The sequence below is a fragment of the Anguilla rostrata genome, chromosome 10, assembly GCF_018555375.3.
Source record: "Anguilla rostrata isolate EN2019 chromosome 10, ASM1855537v3, whole genome shotgun sequence".
Taxonomy (NCBI): domain Eukaryota; kingdom Metazoa; phylum Chordata; class Actinopteri; order Anguilliformes; family Anguillidae; genus Anguilla; species Anguilla rostrata.
In genome coordinates, this window is record NC_057942.1 from 34,380,981 (window position 1) to 34,398,073 (window position 17,093).

Sequence of the window (17,093 nt, forward strand, 5' to 3'; positions counted from 1 at the left end):
TGTATTTCAAACAAAGCCTACTTTAACGTACAATGATCTGGTAAAGGATGCCACTTAATTTGAAGCTGAAGTAAAGTAATGAAAAAAGTGATGATTTTCACCAGCTGGTTATGAGAATGTTTGGACAGAACTGTTGAATTGTCATTCTGAATGAAAAGTGAACTTTTTATTTTTTATTTTAAACGGCATAATCAAGGACTTTAACATTCATAAATTGAAATACAGTTGACCATTGCTTAAATGCATCTGTATTAACATTTGAAATTACCTTGTTTCCTAATATACAATATAAACATAAACTATGAATGTATGTACAATCAACTAATTCTTTCTAAATAGCTTTTCTTGTTACAATTGATTGCAATAATTACTGGATTTCATTTGTCTACTTAATATCCTTCTAAGCATTTTATATGAATAATGCTTTTTAGTTGTGAGAAACCGTGGAAACTCTTTGATAACATCAAATTAAGCATGTTAATAAGGGTTAACCTGAATGGAGTGACATCATCAGTCACACCAAAAAACAAAATTACCTAAAGCAAACATATTTCAGCGAGAATGACATTCACTAAGGAGCAGAGATCAAACAACACAAACTAAGGATACTGCATAATAACAAACAACAGGCTCTTGGTGGTAAACAGCAGGAATTTAATTGAAATAAAAAAGAATTTAAGTACCAGATCTATTGCATTATAGTTACATATTTCTGTTGCATTACTCTACTCTTTTTTGTAATTGTACTGACCACAATAATACAGTGAACATTCAGCTATCACAGATTGCACACTAGATACTGTAGTAATGCAGTCTAACACAAGACCACCAAAAATAGTCCAAGGATTAGACCTGCCATTTTTTTCATATATAGTACAAAATTCCACCCAGACTTGGGAACACATTTTCACTGCTCTTGTCATTACTGTACACACATCTTGCCTTTCAGAGCTTATAACTAATTAGTTAATGCCTTAAAAACAAACCAAATAAACATCAAAACAAGGTAAAACATGTACAATTCACTGACACAGAAAGTCAGCCGTGTTATCAGACATGCAACAAGTAACAAAACTTGCTGAAATTACAATCGTTAAAAAAAAAAACAATAAAACCAATATAATTGCATAAATATTTCATACAGTTTAACTGTAACCTTTACACCTTTAAAGTGATAAGCACGCAACATAAGAATGCATTCGATAAAATTATGGTTCCTTGCAGTTTGTACATAAGAAGGTGCAAAACAACTTCGGTGACCTATCCAATCTGATTTTGGAATCTGCCTCTTGCTAGCATGTTCTGTTAGCTCAATATAGTGATTGCATGCTAGATACAGTACATGAAGAAAGAATAATAATGACAACAACAATAATAATAATGATGACTGCATGCTAGCAGGGTAGGGTACACACTTTCTACGGCTGAAATCATAAGCCGGTTATTGCACTTATGTTACAAAAAAGAAAACATTTACGAAATGTTGCATAAATCAAAGTGGTTATTACTGTTGAAGCAGCACAGACACACATTGCCCACAGTACCACGGACTTTTGACATGCAGAAAGGAAAAAATGGCAGTGACTTTTTCAAATTTTATGGTGTGCACTCAAGACGCTGAAAAACCCCAGCTCCATTTCTCAAATATCCACCAAAACAAAAAAGTCACATTTTTACACGGTGCACAAACAAATCCAGTTTTACATGTGACAAATAGCTGTCTTCTTATAAATATGCAAATTGGTCTCATATGTTTATGTTGCTTTTTCAGAGTCCTTTCTTCAACCAAAATTCAAATGACAATGATTAGAAAGCAATATCTGCATATAAGTTGAGTCTATCAGTTATATGCAGATTTAAAAAAAAACATTGCAGAATGTATTTAATGTAACTTGCTCCATTAAATATTACTATGTTAAAGTCTTAAGAGATAAGATTTTAATGACCTGCATTACATGTCATGCAACATGTCTACGCAACCTTACAATAAATACAACAATTTTACAGATGATCACAATTACTGGGAAAGATGTTTAAATGAATGTAACAGACAAATGTGGACATTAATGAAGATACCTGTAAATATTCCCTTATCCATCAGGGGAAAAATGCTCCTTTTATATAACTTATAAAATGTGCAGTGACAAAATGGCTTTTCCACGCTCTAGACTGATTCTGTGAGGATTTTTCTGGCGGAAGATACATAGTAGTTCTTCCATTGTGCAGACAAAATGTCATGATTTAGTAAGTAATAAATCATACTTTTTAACAACTACTCTTTCTCCAGGACACTGACCTCTACAATAATGTAGTAATTTTTTTAATTAAATTTAAGAGTAAACTACAAATGACAAACATTTGAAATAAACAGATTTGATATGTTGCAGTCAACAACAGCAGATATATCATAGGCATGAAATGTGTGTGTGTGTATATATATATATATATATATATATACATATATGATGTATATATAATGCAATCATATATTTTTTAAGTTTGTTAAGTTAGTTGATGGCAACATTTAAGGTACTGTGAGCAACCACATGAACGAAATGCAGATTGTAAACAAAAGAAAATAAAAAAAAATAATTACACAGCTAACACACACTAGTTGACATTCATAGTCCCCGTTACGTGCGTCCCTGTGACCAGTCATCTTTTTTAACACCCAGGAGGCGGATACTGAGTTCCTATGATACAGGCGACATTTGTCTTTCAGTAAATTTTTGTTAAAAAGGCCATTATTTAACGTATTTACAATATAAACAAATTTCACTGGAGGCCTACACTGTTGCTCTATGATCTAAAAAGCTGGTGACTAACTTGGTTGCTATTAAAGGGGAGGGACTGCAAAAATGAAACAAAAAAAGATAAGAAAAAAATTAATCAAAAACCACCAGATTAGAATGTTTTTTTTTTTTCCTCCCCCCCATTCCCTTCCCCCTCTTTCAGGTCATACTTAACTGCAATACATATATGGAACAGTGAACATTATTCAGTGAGTGATCCCTTTTTCCTTTGTCAGTGCTTTACATGTGGTAACAGGAAAGTGTTCAAGATGGGTTGGTCAGGCCAGCTTTCAGGAGGGCGGAGCCTGTCAGTCAAGCGGACAGGTTCGGGGCCAGGGAGGCGTGGCCTGCCGGGGGAGTCGGGGTGGGCTAGTTTCTAGATCCATCCTCGGACCCGCGCTCGTGCTGCAGGTTGTAGTAGCAGTTCTGGCACACCCGAACCGGGGAGGAGATCTTCAGGCGCTTTATGTCCGACTGGAACCGGCTGCACCTGTAGAACAAGAAGAACCGAGGAGTGAGATGACATCATACACGCTGCTTCTTCATAAGGAACTATTCTACTCTGTAATGCCTGAGACAGTCTGGCATGGTGATTGCTTTCACAAGTGTGAGGCAGTTCACAGAAGTATGCCTCTTATCAGACATCAAAAGAAAACAGACTGTTTACTGTGCTGACAGGAAGTCAGAAAGTGCGATTAAGATAAGCATCATGTAAAACTTGTATTTTACTGTTGGAATGCCAATGTCATGGGCAACACGTTGGTGTCTCAGCTATGAAGATTAACCCAGTGTGACATGCTTACAGAGATGGCACAAGCAGGATTCATTGTTGTTCTGTTTTGTCATGATTGTGTCTTTATTTGACTTGGGATTTTTCTTGTACATAAGGAGGGAAGTGAAATTGTTTGGGTACACTCGTCAACACGCTCTCCTACGCATCACATGCGTATAGCCATTTCACCACTCACAGTACGGTGTGTGGTACCGTCACGTTTCCTAAACGCACATAATTGGTATAATGAGCCTGTTCTTTCTGTCACTCAACTCTAAACCAATCAGAATGGGTTGCAGTTCAGGCCGATTGTTTCTTCTAATCGACTGACAGGAAATGGCGGCTCCACCAATCACAAGCGGGCGCGTGACGCGCTCTTACTTCTGGCAGAAGAGCTGGCCGCAGTTCCTGCAGTGGTGCCGGCGCTCGGTCAGGGAGAAGCGGACCGCGCAGCCGGAGCAGCTGTCCACCACCTCGTCCTTCACCCAGTGATCAGCAGCCGAGCGGCCCGGCTGCTCGCTCACCGACCAGCTGAAGACCCGCCCACGCCCGTCGCCCACCAGGATCTTACTGTGGTCCCTGCAAAACAAATCAGAGGCGTGTGACATCACTTCCCAGTGACATCACAGAGGTTCTACCATAGATATCTCCTCCCCTTATACATGCTTTGTATCGACTATCAGACCGTCCTCCATTTATAATACGTTTAACATGGGGGACAACAAACAGGAAATTAAAAAAAAAAAAAAACAAATTCTGAGGGGGTGGGGCACTAACGGTACTACTCAATGATAATATTGGGGGGAACATTTGTTCTTCTGCCAAAGATAGGGGACGTCCCCTTGGGATCTAAATCCATGACACAGGCTAATTGTTTTTTTAAAATTCCTTTTTAGAGAACGACTACTCATAGGTTCTCTCATTGTGCAAAGGGCTTTTGAAGGTTTTCATCATCTAGCCCTTTAAGAGAGAGTACCAGAGGCTATAACACAGTTTTAAAGAGCTGAATCATAGACCTCTGCAGCCAGCATAGTCTTCAGCTCTCTGTCATTCAAAGCAACCTTGACTGCCGTGAGAAATAAAGGGAAAAGGTCCGCCTACTTTGAGATGGCAAGCGCGCTGATTTCTGCCGGGTGGGCGTTGTCTTTGCGGTCGAACGCCGTGTGCATGGTGAGTTTGCTCCGGAACACCAGCTGACGCTCCCATCTGTAGCCTGTTCAGTGGGGAGAGGGAGAGAGAGAAAGAAAGACAGCACAGCTCAGCACAAATGCAGATTATATTTGCTTATGACAAGCCCTGTAAGCGATTTATTTCCAGAGAATCAATGCAGACATTAAATTCTAGAGGTTCACCTAACAGCCAAATGCGCTCAATTTTATGTGCTATATATTGAGTTGTACTCAAGGTTATCTGATAAAACCAGGCAGGGCATGAAATTAGCTTTTTTCACCCACTGGCCAGCAAATAGTATCCTAGTCCACAGTTGTAGCTACTCTGTAGTCCCTGTGCTGGGGCAGTATCCTAGTCCACAGATGTAGTTACTCTGTAATCCCTGCGGTAGGACAGTATCCTAGTCCACAGCTGTAGTTACTCTGTAGTCCCTGTGCTGGGGCAGTATCCTAGTCCACAGCTGTAGTTACTCTGTGGTCCCTGTGTTATGACAGTGTCCTAGTCCACAGCTGTAGTAACTCTGTGTCCTACCGGGTCTGAGCTGGCTGTACGGCCGGGCCTCCACTGAGGGGTTGGGCGGCGGGTCCTGCGTTAGCAGTAGTGACGAAGACGAAGCCGTCCTTCTCGTCCAGGCTGAGGGAGTCGGACCAGCGCCGCGAGTCGTCCGAGCCGCTGTCGGCGGACCAGGCGGCGCCGGGCCGGCCGGCGGAGCCCTTGGGGCCGCGGTCGGGGCGGGAGGCCCGGCCGTGGGCGGGCCCGGGCTCGGCCTCCTGGAGCGCGCTCTGCTCCTCGCCGTCCGATTCGCTGCTGTCCTCGTCGTGAGCCTCGCGGCCCTCTGCGGACACACCCACGGGAGCCCACCGTTTACCGCGTACCGCCGATTCACCAAACACACCAACAACATAATTTCCATTCTAAACCAGTACCGACTGAAGCCAAGCCATACAATCGCACTACTTACTGTCTAAACATATTGGACGTGACTGGAATACTTTAAATGTATTTAGATCCCTCTTTTACTGTGCCGATATGATTACACTAATATAATTTTAATGGGATGTGGCTCTTACCCAAATGAAATTTGATAACGTTCAGTGGACGGAGATAAAGGAAATGATGACATATTGAAACTGGATCTGGAGAGGGCGGGGTTACCGTATGAGAGACAGTGAGCAGTAATGGCTAGTGTTTTAGGGGCGGCCTCAGGGGGCAAAGTTTACCTATCTTGTCCTCGCTGCAGCAGTCGGGCGCTTCGGGCGGCTCAGTGGGCTCTGGGGCGGGCGTCTCCAGGACCTGCAGGAACTCCATCCTCCAGAACTGAGGGAACACAAACATCAATTATAAGACTCATAATTAAGCATAGAATCACTGAGAGTTAAGGGACCATCTCATAATTAAGTACAGAATCACTGAGAGTTAAGGGACTACTTCATAATTAAGCACAGAATATTTGACAGTTAAGGGACTATCTCATAATTCAGAATACTATCACTGAGAGTTAAGGGACTATCTCAAAATTAAGCATTGAATCATTGAGCGTTAAGGTTAAGTAAAGGGGGTGGGTGGGGCTTACCCGAACGACGCCGTCCGAGTGGCCGGTGACGATGACGTTCTGCGTGTCCCACTCGTTCATCTCGGACACGCAGCAGCACAGGATCTGCTGGCTGCGGCCGGTGAAGGTGTTAACGCTGACCAGGGGGCTACCGTTGATGCTCCACACGTGGATGTAGGTCCCAGCACAGGACACAATGTCGCCCTGCACACACACACGCGCACACACATACAAACCACACGCACACACACCCGCACAGAAAACACACACAAAACTCTGTCAGAGTGAACTGTCCAGTGTTAATTCAACCCTGAACAGATTACATTTGGTCCCATTCTGGAATGTGGGACCAAATGTCATCAGTTAAGAGTTGTATTGATACTGTTTACTGTGTACTATCACGGCTGAGGTGTTTAACTGTAGAAGTGCGGGCGTAAGCTGACACGCACCGTGAGCTCGTTGATGCAGAGGGCGGAGACGGGGGCGCGGTGTCCCCTCAGCTGGGTGACGAAGGCCAGCTTGTTCAGGTCCCAGACGATGCAGGTGCGGTCCCGCGAGCCGCTCACCACGATGTGGTACGCCGAGGACGCCGTCAGGCACGTCACCGCGTCCGTGTGACCCAGCAAGGCCTGCCCAACGACACAGGCCACCAATGACAACGCTACAAACAAGCTGCATGCGAGCGAAGCGATCTTTCTGATATTCAAATCACTGGGAGTTCAGGCTCTATGAGCGCACACGTGTCATCACGCTTCTCTTAGTGACAGCAAATGCTGTGCTTAAAGTGAAGCTATGAAGCCCTGATTCAGTCTCAGAAAACCTGGGATGATTCACGAAATGACCACACTCATAAACAGCCCTTGTGTTTCATAACCGGGACCTCAGCAACTGGGATTATGGGGCAGCTGTGGCATGTGCGTGACGTGTACGCGCGTTCATGCATGGAGACATTCACGCTGGACTGACAGAGAGGAGGATGAGGCAGTTTACCTGTTTGAGAGTGAGCGTTTTGGCCCTCTCTTTGGAGGTGCCCATCTCCCACACGCAGATGGCCGTGCTCGTGCCCCCCGTGATGACCAGCTTCGGGTTCGGGCAGATGGCACACAGAATCTGAGCCCATTCGGACAGGCACTCGTACACAATGACCGCCTAAAGGTAAAGAAGAAGAACACAGAGCTCGACATGAAAATGACCAAACAACCCAGATAAAACCTAATGCAGATGTCATTTTAACACTAAATGGACACCAGGGGGCAGTAGCATACTATCAACATCTTTGAAACATACCTCAGGAAAGAAAACATCCTGCAGCGATAGGCTCTGATAAAGGCTAAACTAAAAAAAGACTCTTGAAAAAATATTTAAAAAAGGGATATACCTTGGAGAGCAATTAAATTCTAAGTTATTTATCTTCCTTTTATCTGCATTGTTTGATATGCTGTTTGTACTGCCTCATTTCACATGACTTATAAAGGTTATTTAAAAAAGAAAGAAGGAAACTGGGTTCACTGACCTTGTCGGACTCGTAGTTAGCCAGCCTGCAGCTGAGGTCGGCGAAGCCCCAGGCGAAGGTTTTGTTCCAGGCGGTGGGCACCAGGACCTTGTTCTGCTCCACGGCCAGGATGCCCTTATCCGTGCACACGATCTGGCCCACGGGCTCCTTCAGCTCTGCAGCACCACACGCAGGCAGCAGGGGTGAATAACGGATCATTAGCAGTGTACGCTTTGTTTTTTAGCGCTGGTGACAGTCACGCTCACTCACTCACTCACTCACATTTATCAGACTGAAGGTCCTCCACAAGGGGGAGCTATTAGCAGTCAAAGTACCAAAGGCTGCTACGTAAGAGTGGTGCTTCGCATCAATGAAACCGAGTCCTTGTTTGTTAAATGCTGTGGAAAGCGCCAGAAGCCTCCACAGTTGTGGGTGTTGTAATGTAATGTAATGTGTTGCGTGTTCTCGGGCTGCTCTGGCCCGGCCCTACCTTTGACGGGGGCCAGCGAGGGACGCAGGTTGTCCAGGTGGTGGAAGAACATCTTGTCGGTGGCCGAGACGAGGGAGGAGGGTGTGCCGGGGGCGTCTCCGTTAGACCTGCTGCGCACGCGCTTGGGGGGGTGGGGCTTCTTGAACAGCTGACACAAAGATGGGACAGACGCTGGTCAGAGGCCCGCCCACAACATTAAATGACTGGCAGTTTCGGTAGCCACTGAGCTGAGTGTTCCACCTTTTCTTAGCTTTGCAAACGTTAATGCTACCTGTTTGGGGATCTGGCCGAAGTTGTTGATGAAGCCGATGGTGGCGGTCTCCTTGAGCGGGTCGTTGATGTTGTAGATGTCCACCTGGCCCTCGTAGAAGAGGTGGTGGAAAACGTTCACCGCCTCCACCGCCGGCGCCCCCTGCTGCTTGAAGCCGAAGATCAGGTCTATCCACTCGTGCAGGTGCGCGCTAACGTAGTCGCACTCCAGGGCCTGAGGAACAGCACATTGCAATCACTGTCTTACAACTGCGTTAGCTAAAAAAATCAACAGCCATTTTAACAACTGTTCAAGTATGTGGTGAATTACCTACATGTGCTGTTAATGCAATTTGTGTAGACTACCTTCATTTTTGTGGACATGCATTTCTTATTAAAAATAGACAACAGACTGTGTAAATGACATTTTGTGTTTATGCATTAAAAGCCTGATCTGAAAAGAGAACTTCAGTTACGATGACGTGAGTTTTGCTGTCCCTGCTGAATCTGACGTGGTCCACACGTTAACAGGAGCTAAAAAAACAGTAGTTTATTGTTAACGTGCCGTACCTCGCGATGTACTCTGATGAATTCTCTGGGGTCACCCTTTGCCCACGGGGGCAGGATCACGTCACCTAGCTTGGTGCCGTTCTGTTTGCTCCCTGCAGCAGTCAAAAACAACTCGCAATGAATAATGCAGAATAACAAAACAGGAGAGATAACATAACCAGAAACAGTTCCGTGTGAGACCACCGTCTCTGCACTCCTGAACAAAGCATTTAATAGTTCAGTTTCAAGTAAAATCCAGACTTCAAAATAGATTTTACGTCAGCTATAAGGCATGGAAGTTTCTGGAAAATAAACTGAAGAATGTAACAGAAATAATGATGTCTTCACCAAGGTCAAAGTTGTTGGAGTTGAGCAGGAACTCCGGGAGGTAGAAGAATTCGGGGATGAGTTCCTTGACGTCGGCCATGTTGTGCTTGGCGGCGGAGAGCCAGGCCTCCTGGACGCTGTGGAACATCCTGTCCGCCAAGTCGAAGTGTCCTCCCTGCGGCCAGTCCAGACAGGAATGAGCACGAGAGAAATGCTAGCAGATGCTATCTCAAATAGGAGCATCCATCTTCTGAGACATCAGAAGATGGATGCTCCTATGACAGAAACATCCAGAACACTGATGGCCATGAGGAAGCCTATATTTCTCACCTGTAACCGGAGGAAGATCTGCGTGAAGGGCTCCATGCGGAGCAGGTACGACGCCACGATCATGGCCGAGGAGTAGTGCGTGCCGTAGTGATAGGCCGGGGTTTCACCTGAAAAGGACGGCCCACGTTAGCGTGGTGGTTTTTTTTTTTTTTGGCGCAGGGTTGGCATTAGAGGAACTCAAGAAGAGGGTGAACCTACCGTTTGGGTCCTCCCAGTCTTTGAACCTCTTCTTGTACTGGGTCAGCCTGTCCTCCGTCTGGGCCCCCATGGGCTTGGAGAGGTCCCGGAATGTTTTGGGGTTGCAGAGGTCCAGTTCCTGTGAACCGACTTCTAGTCAACTACGGCGTAAATCCCATTTTGTCGCTGAGTCATTTTGTTGCAAAAAAATCTAATGCTGGTCTCAAAATTTTCCCCTTTAAAATGAAGTGCTATATCGCTGTAATACCAGTGGTCCACTTCCTGTGACTGATCAATATCAATAACAATGATATCACTATCTGACTGCTGCAGTAGCTCACTACGCAACCAAGCTCACTTACACAGAGCTAAATCTACTGCATAAGATTTATCAGACTGTATAACAGTCACACAAATAAAGACAGATATCCCTTCTCTTCCTTGTCAGAACAGCTTCATGTATTCATATTACCGTACGTTTATTAATTTTCATGAAAAATGGTGACAAAGACCCCTTGAGGGGTTTGTCTAATGCGATTCTGACACATCCCTTTTAATCCACAGCTGGATTACGTAAGCCCAGAAACGACTTGCTGTTCAACTGTCAGAGGACAAGGAAGGCCTCACACATGATAGTGGGGAATACGTGTCTTTTTTAAGGTCTGGGAGAGGACAGCAATAAAGCAAGGCTTTGTCTGGGAGGACTCTGTTCATTCGCGCAGACCTACTGGCAACATTCAGCTGAGGAGTCATGAGCGTTTCAGCACAAAATGTCTGCTGTGCGTGCACCAGACCAGGAGGACACTAGCTATGAAAATGCAACCCTTTAAAACAGTGTGGCCTTGTCCAGCTACCTCTGAGTGGTAGTCGGCCAGGATCCAGGGGAAGACGGGGTACTGCATCAGGTCGTTGTAGGACCGTCCGGCCAGGGTGTTGAGGTGCATCAGGTACTGGAAGTTACTGATTTCCCCTCTCTGCGTGTGGAAAGGCACAGGTGTCAGTGTTAAACATTTGCCTCGTCCAAGGACTGCTGCCAGAATACAGTGTCAATCATAAAATAAATCTCATCTAGAGAGAAGAAGCATCCTGCCCACCTCCCATCTCTGCGTGACCGACTTCTCGCCCACAAGGGTGCTCAGCAAACCAGACCTAAGTGAACGAGAGGAGGAGTCAGTCTATGATCATGTGATCATATGTCAGCTTGTTCCTGCGTTTTGACTGGCTGGAGGACCTACCCCTGCTCCACGCTGGTGTTGGGGCGCTGTCCGGACACCGACTCAGAGCTGTCGGCGAGGGAGGGCACCACCGCCAGGAACCTGCACACAAGGAGACCCACGTTACACTTAACACAGACTAAGATGTGTTAATTACTGGTGAAGTTCGTGCTGGAGGGCTACGCTGTGTCCCGATTGTGCTGTCAATATTTTTTAGCTTAATGCTTTGTCTCTGATGTTACATTCTATTCTATTCAGTTCCTCTGCCTTTATTCTATCAGCTATCTCTCTCTCTCTCTCTCATTCTATAGAGACAGAGACAGAGAGCTTGTAGGCTTGCTTTCTAGGTTGTAGGCTACAAGTCTGAAATACTGAATAAATAGCATTGACAACCATTTTCTGTACCTCTGGTAGACTTTGTTCCGGACTCCTTTCTGGAATGCTAGCAGGTAATTCCGCCCGTCTCCAGAAAACACCTCCACGGCCATGGGCTGGAAAACAGGAGTAGGGGCGGGGTGTGAAAAGGACTGCGGTACTGAGCTCAGGATAGCGCTCCCATGGGGGCCAAAGACGAGCGGATTCTCACCTGCAGCAGGTAGCGGCGCTTGTGAACCTCTTTGATGTCCTCGTAGGCGAAGATGCTGCAGGTCCTCTTCAGCTGGCTCTGGCCCTGCCGCGCCCCCCTGGGGATGATGGCCTCGTGCATGCTGGGATACGGACAAGCACAGGCCTCGTCATGCGGTCAGATTCAATACAGGCAAACTCAGCCTGAAGTACACATGCCACCACTGTGTTCAAGCCACTCTACTGGATTTAGCCAACACTGATCTTTAACCCTTTCAAGAGTAGGTCTTTTGAATGTTTTTTTTCTTTTTCAGAATTCTAAGTCAGTGTTCTAGAACTCCATTGCTTTCAATAACCAGCAGTGATTGTGACATCAGCATTAGAATGTTCACTTAAGAACATTATAATCACAGATCTGTGATCTTAGACCTTAAAGGGTTAACTGTGACTCAAAAATAAATGGACATGTTGCACCAGGCAGTTTGTGCAGTTCAGTGAACAAAAAATGAACCCTCCAAATATTTGACATTTTAAAAAATACAAGATTATAAGATTTGTAGCTTAAGAGTTCAGGGGAAATGCTGATGAAATCCAAGGTTTCTCACTGCAGCGGGGCAAACGGAACACTTAACCACAGATGGGAACGAGAGATTTTCAGGAGATACACACGCGCGTCTTCAGCAGTAACAGCACATTGTGTGGGTGTTGTTTTGATCAAGGGCTGTGTCGCAGTTCTTCCAATCCAGAAAGAAGACTAGGCTACTAATTTGTACAAATACAAATGCTTTCTTAATATCCGGTATGGATCTATTAAATGACAACGTGCGATTTTACCCATACTAATAAGAGCGTTTCGGTTGATTGAATAAACTAACTCTTTATGTCGACCAAAACTGGCCTGTTACACAATGCAGTTATCATAGTACTCCTTTGATTTTCTTGAAGAAAAATACAGTCTGACTGCATGTGACTTTAATCGGAACCCCGCGCCCACAGGAGGAAGTGAGTCTCACTTTGCAGGAAGCGTGTCGATGTCACGGATCTCGCGGGCGACGGTCATGGTGAAGCCGTCGATGACGTAGAAGTGCTCTTTCCCGAAGAGCAGCAGGCCCTCGCTGGTGTCCAGGCCCTGGACGCGAGCGCAGCGGTACATGTGCTGGATCTGCAGAGAGCGAGACCGGCTCGGTTCAGCTCAGCTCAGCTCGGCACGGTTCAGCTCAGTTCAGCTCGGTTCAGTTCAGGATTTACTGTTTAATAAACTGAGATGTGTCTCTGGCTTAAAGACTCCATTGAAACAGAAAATGATAAATATGATGATACATTACTAAAACGGAAATGGCAGTGGAGACAGGTAATAAATTTAAAACAAATTTTAATAAAATACAGATTTTCCTATGTTTTGATGAGCTCAGACGAGTTATGGATGTGAAGTTCACAAATTATGACTGAACGGATAATTATTTTTAAAGTGCACAGAGTAAAAACTGCCACATGAGTGAATGAGTGTGAATTCTCAGGGGAGTGGTATCTGCTGCCCAGCTGTGTCATTCCACACCCCACATCTGTACACCCCACCCACACTCCACCACCCACACCAAACACCCCACCATCCAACAGCCACCATCCACACTCGACCCTAACCCCACACCCCACAACCTAACATTTACCACCCACACCCCCCCACCCCACCTTCTCCCCCTCCTCCAGCAGTCTCAGTAGGGCCGTGTTGTCTGTCTTCTCCTCCTCATCCCCGCCCCCGGCCTCCAGAATCTGGTCCTGAGGGGGGTCCTGGCTGTCCTCGTCCCCCCCGTCCGCCGTGGAGCGCGAGCGCTTCAGGGGGGCCTTCACCAGACCTGGGGGCGCAGCAGGAGAGGGACAGTCACCCTCTCGCAAAATGGGGTCTTGACATTTTCACACATTCAGACCTTTTCTCTTTACGGGGATTGACACCAAGGGTTAAACTCTAGAAATGTTTTTTTCCAGACATAACAACAGATATCACTGAACTTCTGAGAAGTCTGACTGCACAAAATGATATCATTTGAGCCTGATAAACACCAATGACCGGAGAATAAGGCTTCAAATCTGCATAGTGACATGCTGATATGAACCAATTAGCAATTTTCTATGGGAGCAATGATTGATTGGTCCACATTATTCAGTGACGTCCATCACAGCTCCAGCCCCGAGAGGCTCCGCCCCCACCACCGAATAAACCCGCCCTTCTCCTTCCGCCGTCCCCTCTGACCTCCGACCCTCGACCCGGCCGGCGCGTACCTTTGACCCGGGCGATGGTGTCCTCCCCCGGCTCGGGTTCGTGCGGCGCGGTCTCCCCCTCGGAGCTCTGCTGGACCGAGTGCTGGTACATGCCGGGGTTCCCCGACAGCAGCCGCATGTAGTAGTCCTTGCTGTCGTAGCTGATGGCCCTGCGGTAGCGCGGCGGTTTCTGCAGGGGAGGACCGTTCGGTGACGGGAACACAGAGCGCACTTCAACCCGCCGCGCACCGGGAGTTTTACACACACGTAAATACATTACCGTTACCGGAAAAATACCGAAAATTCAATCGGGCCGCATTTACAGCTCAAAATAAAGGACTGAGGTGTCCTATGAACGCATTTTCAGTATCTTTTTCCGTCTTTCAGCATTTGCGGAAAGTTTTGTGGGACTCCTGTTTGGAGGTTTTAGTCAGGAAAACAATCCCCTGACGTCCCCTCCGGGCGCCACATCGCAGTTAATTACACAGAGGCAGAGTCGACAGAATTGAGAAACCCTTCAGTCCACCGGCGCAGCAGACGGTGATAAACGAAACAGCCCTGCGCATAAAAACCGCACAACAACACTAATAAAACACTGCACAGCCCTTTACGAGATCCCTCCCTAACAAAATCCGTGACAAGCAGCTCTGTTAGCCTGCTATCAGTGGAGAAAATGTGTCGTTTTAAGAAAATGAAACGGAAAACTACTGACTACGCAGGAGCGGGGCTTATCCCCGACCCGAGCGTGCTTGACCTTGCGTGAGATTACCGCGCAGACCGGTAATTGCCTGTACCGCCGCGTGAGAGGCTGTCCTTGTTTTAGGAGGAAAGGCTTGTGAACAGCCTTTGGCAAAAGCATCAAGCAACGCAAGAATTTCAGGCTAAGACGCTTACCGACACACCGGGCCCTGTGGGAGATGATATACCTCTTTTTTTTATTTGTTGTATTCTTTTTGGTTCGCTTATTATGGCAAGAGAAGAGAAATCTGACTTGACTTGGTCTGCCGTCCGATTTTTACTGTTTGGAACAAAGCCGAATTCTCACTGTGCACAAACACAAGGGCTACGGTGCATTATCTGTGTGATGCAATGCAGTAAACACTTCAGCTCTTCTTACAAGATATGAATCTCCACTCCAGATAGTATTCCATCTTTATTCACCATGACACAATCAGGGAGGCCAAGAGAGAACTCATTCTATTTCACAGAGATAATGGGAAGAGACACTGTGGTTGCAAGGTCTTTATGCAGCCGAAGAACCACAAGCGAGGTTAAAGATGGGTTTGGATAGAAAAGGCCTAGCTGTGGGTTAAGTCAAGACCCAAGGTCAACAGCATCTTTCTTCTTTGCTGCATGCACTAAACCTGAGTAAATTGTTTTATCTGCTGTGTAAAGGAACTTGGGTATATTTAAGCTGCAAGAGCGGCACAGGCGTTGTCAGGCTGGCCTGGGGTCTCAATCCAATCCAAAATACAACTCAGACCCAGGCAAGTATAGCCTAGTTTCTGAGATCTTACAGAACAGGTTCTACAGGCTAGTTAGGGTTTACGTACTGTTCATTTAGAATCTAATTCGCTGCTAGGTAAAATAGTTTTGAGCCATTCGAATGTGAGCATGACTAATTGAATTTCTGTGCTGACAGGCCCTGCTTTCGACTGAACGCGGCTCAAACTTTGTCAAGAAGGGAGAAGTCCAGCTAAGCCTCGAGCTGGAAGCTAATCCTGGGGTCAGTAACCCTGGCACACGCTCGAAGCGAGCCAGCGTTGGCCACCACTGCGAGGGCCTCACGCATTAGTGTGAGCGGGTGCTAATCGAGGTTTGAGATTAGGGCCACTCTTGTGCTGGGTGAGGTGGGTGGTGTACAGGGGTACTGGGGAGGGGACAGATGGGTGGTGGGTCAGGGGTACTGGACGGGGGGGCACAAGGGCTCAGTCGCTCTTATACAATTTCGTTTCGTTTGTTTTACCTCCGTCTATCAGTTTATTTCAGCTGGCTGATGGTAAAAGTTTGTATAAGATTAGAGGAAATCCTCCTAAAAACAATTACTCACATCCTGATTGTTTAACTACTTTTGGGACGGTTAATTCATTTTCAGTTCAGTTTTCATTTTTGAGTCTTACGTATCAGTGAAACAAAAACAAAAATGCTCTAAGCCTTATATATTTTAAACCATCCTATATTTTCAGGTTAAGTCAATCACTTGCAGGTCGGGAATGCTGATTCAAATATAAACGCTCACTGACTCCCTATTGGTCCGTGCTCGTGCCTGTCAGTTTTTATGCCACTCAGGATAGGAGCTGCCAAATGAGTGAAACGAAAGGGGCGGTGCCGTACCTGGGAGGCGGTGTTGGGCTCGCAGTCGGGAACGTAGGGGTAGTGGATGTAGAACATGTCGTTGCGCACCATCTTCTTCCTCATGCGGCAGGGCCCCTCCGTCATGTCCAGCAGGAACTTGTCCAGGTGGGACCCGATCGGGGGGCCCCACAGGCCCCTCTCCCTCAGGAGCTCGTACTCGATGGCCGCCCACTCCTCCGTCACGTACTTCAGAGCGTTCTGCTGCCTCTGTCCCAAACAAGGAGGGGGGGGGGTCACAAAATTCACACAGATGGCCCACATGGACGGATGCCATCACTGGACCCCCCCGTGTACTGACAATGAACAGTGAGAAGTCAGAGGCACCACCGGAATGTTCTCCGGGTTACACATTGGTGGCAGCACTGCAGTTACTGCCCGATCTGACCAATAGGAAGCTACTTAATTACAAATTTTCTTTTCCATTTAACAAAATTCATTTCAAACGGCAATCGAACATGTTAAATCATATCTGTCAGGTACACAACTAACATAAATCATTTTCGAGACCGACGCTGACCTGCCTCCCGTGCATGCAAGGCGGTTTTGGTGTACGGCGGTGCACAGTGGCCTAGGCTCCGTACCTCCTGATACTCTTTGTACTGCAGCGTGACCAGGTCCCGAACGACAGCGATGTGAGTGAACATCCACTGGAAGGTTTCCTGAGGACAGGGTTTGGGGGGGGGGGAGAGCATGAGGTCCATTACCAGCTTTTTACGGCTGAAGAGCCCCACCGCGAGGCACTCAGAGCCACGGGCCTCGTACGGAAGCAGCGCATAAATAAATGAGTTACTGCCATTGGGACGG

At 46.5% G+C, this 17,093-nt stretch overlaps 1 protein-coding gene across 1 annotated transcript in view; it reads right to left on the bottom strand.

The window, feature by feature from the left end:
• Positions 1 to 633: 633 nt before the first annotated feature.
• Positions 634 to 17,093, bottom strand: part of wdfy3 (WD repeat and FYVE domain containing 3) — a 67,681-nt gene continuing 51,221 nt past the window's right edge. Inside the window, 26 exon segments of the mRNA XM_064353219.1 lie at positions 634 to 3,282; positions 3,946 to 4,143; positions 4,666 to 4,777; positions 5,266 to 5,324; positions 5,326 to 5,569; positions 5,955 to 6,051; positions 6,308 to 6,490; positions 6,736 to 6,915; positions 7,277 to 7,435; positions 7,800 to 7,954; positions 8,269 to 8,416; positions 8,540 to 8,752; positions 9,088 to 9,179; positions 9,415 to 9,568; positions 9,724 to 9,830; positions 9,922 to 10,039; positions 10,755 to 10,874; positions 10,995 to 11,049; positions 11,136 to 11,216; positions 11,520 to 11,605; positions 11,701 to 11,821; positions 12,692 to 12,840; positions 13,368 to 13,531; positions 13,956 to 14,124; positions 16,269 to 16,496; positions 16,871 to 16,948. Coding sequence (XP_064209289.1) covers positions 3,162 to 3,282; positions 3,946 to 4,143; positions 4,666 to 4,777; positions 5,266 to 5,324; positions 5,326 to 5,569; positions 5,955 to 6,051; positions 6,308 to 6,490; positions 6,736 to 6,915; positions 7,277 to 7,435; positions 7,800 to 7,954; positions 8,269 to 8,416; positions 8,540 to 8,752; positions 9,088 to 9,179; positions 9,415 to 9,568; positions 9,724 to 9,830; positions 9,922 to 10,039; positions 10,755 to 10,874; positions 10,995 to 11,049; positions 11,136 to 11,216; positions 11,520 to 11,605; positions 11,701 to 11,821; positions 12,692 to 12,840; positions 13,368 to 13,531; positions 13,956 to 14,124; positions 16,269 to 16,496; positions 16,871 to 16,948 — 3,591 coding nt within the window. The 3' untranslated portion in view covers positions 634 to 3,161.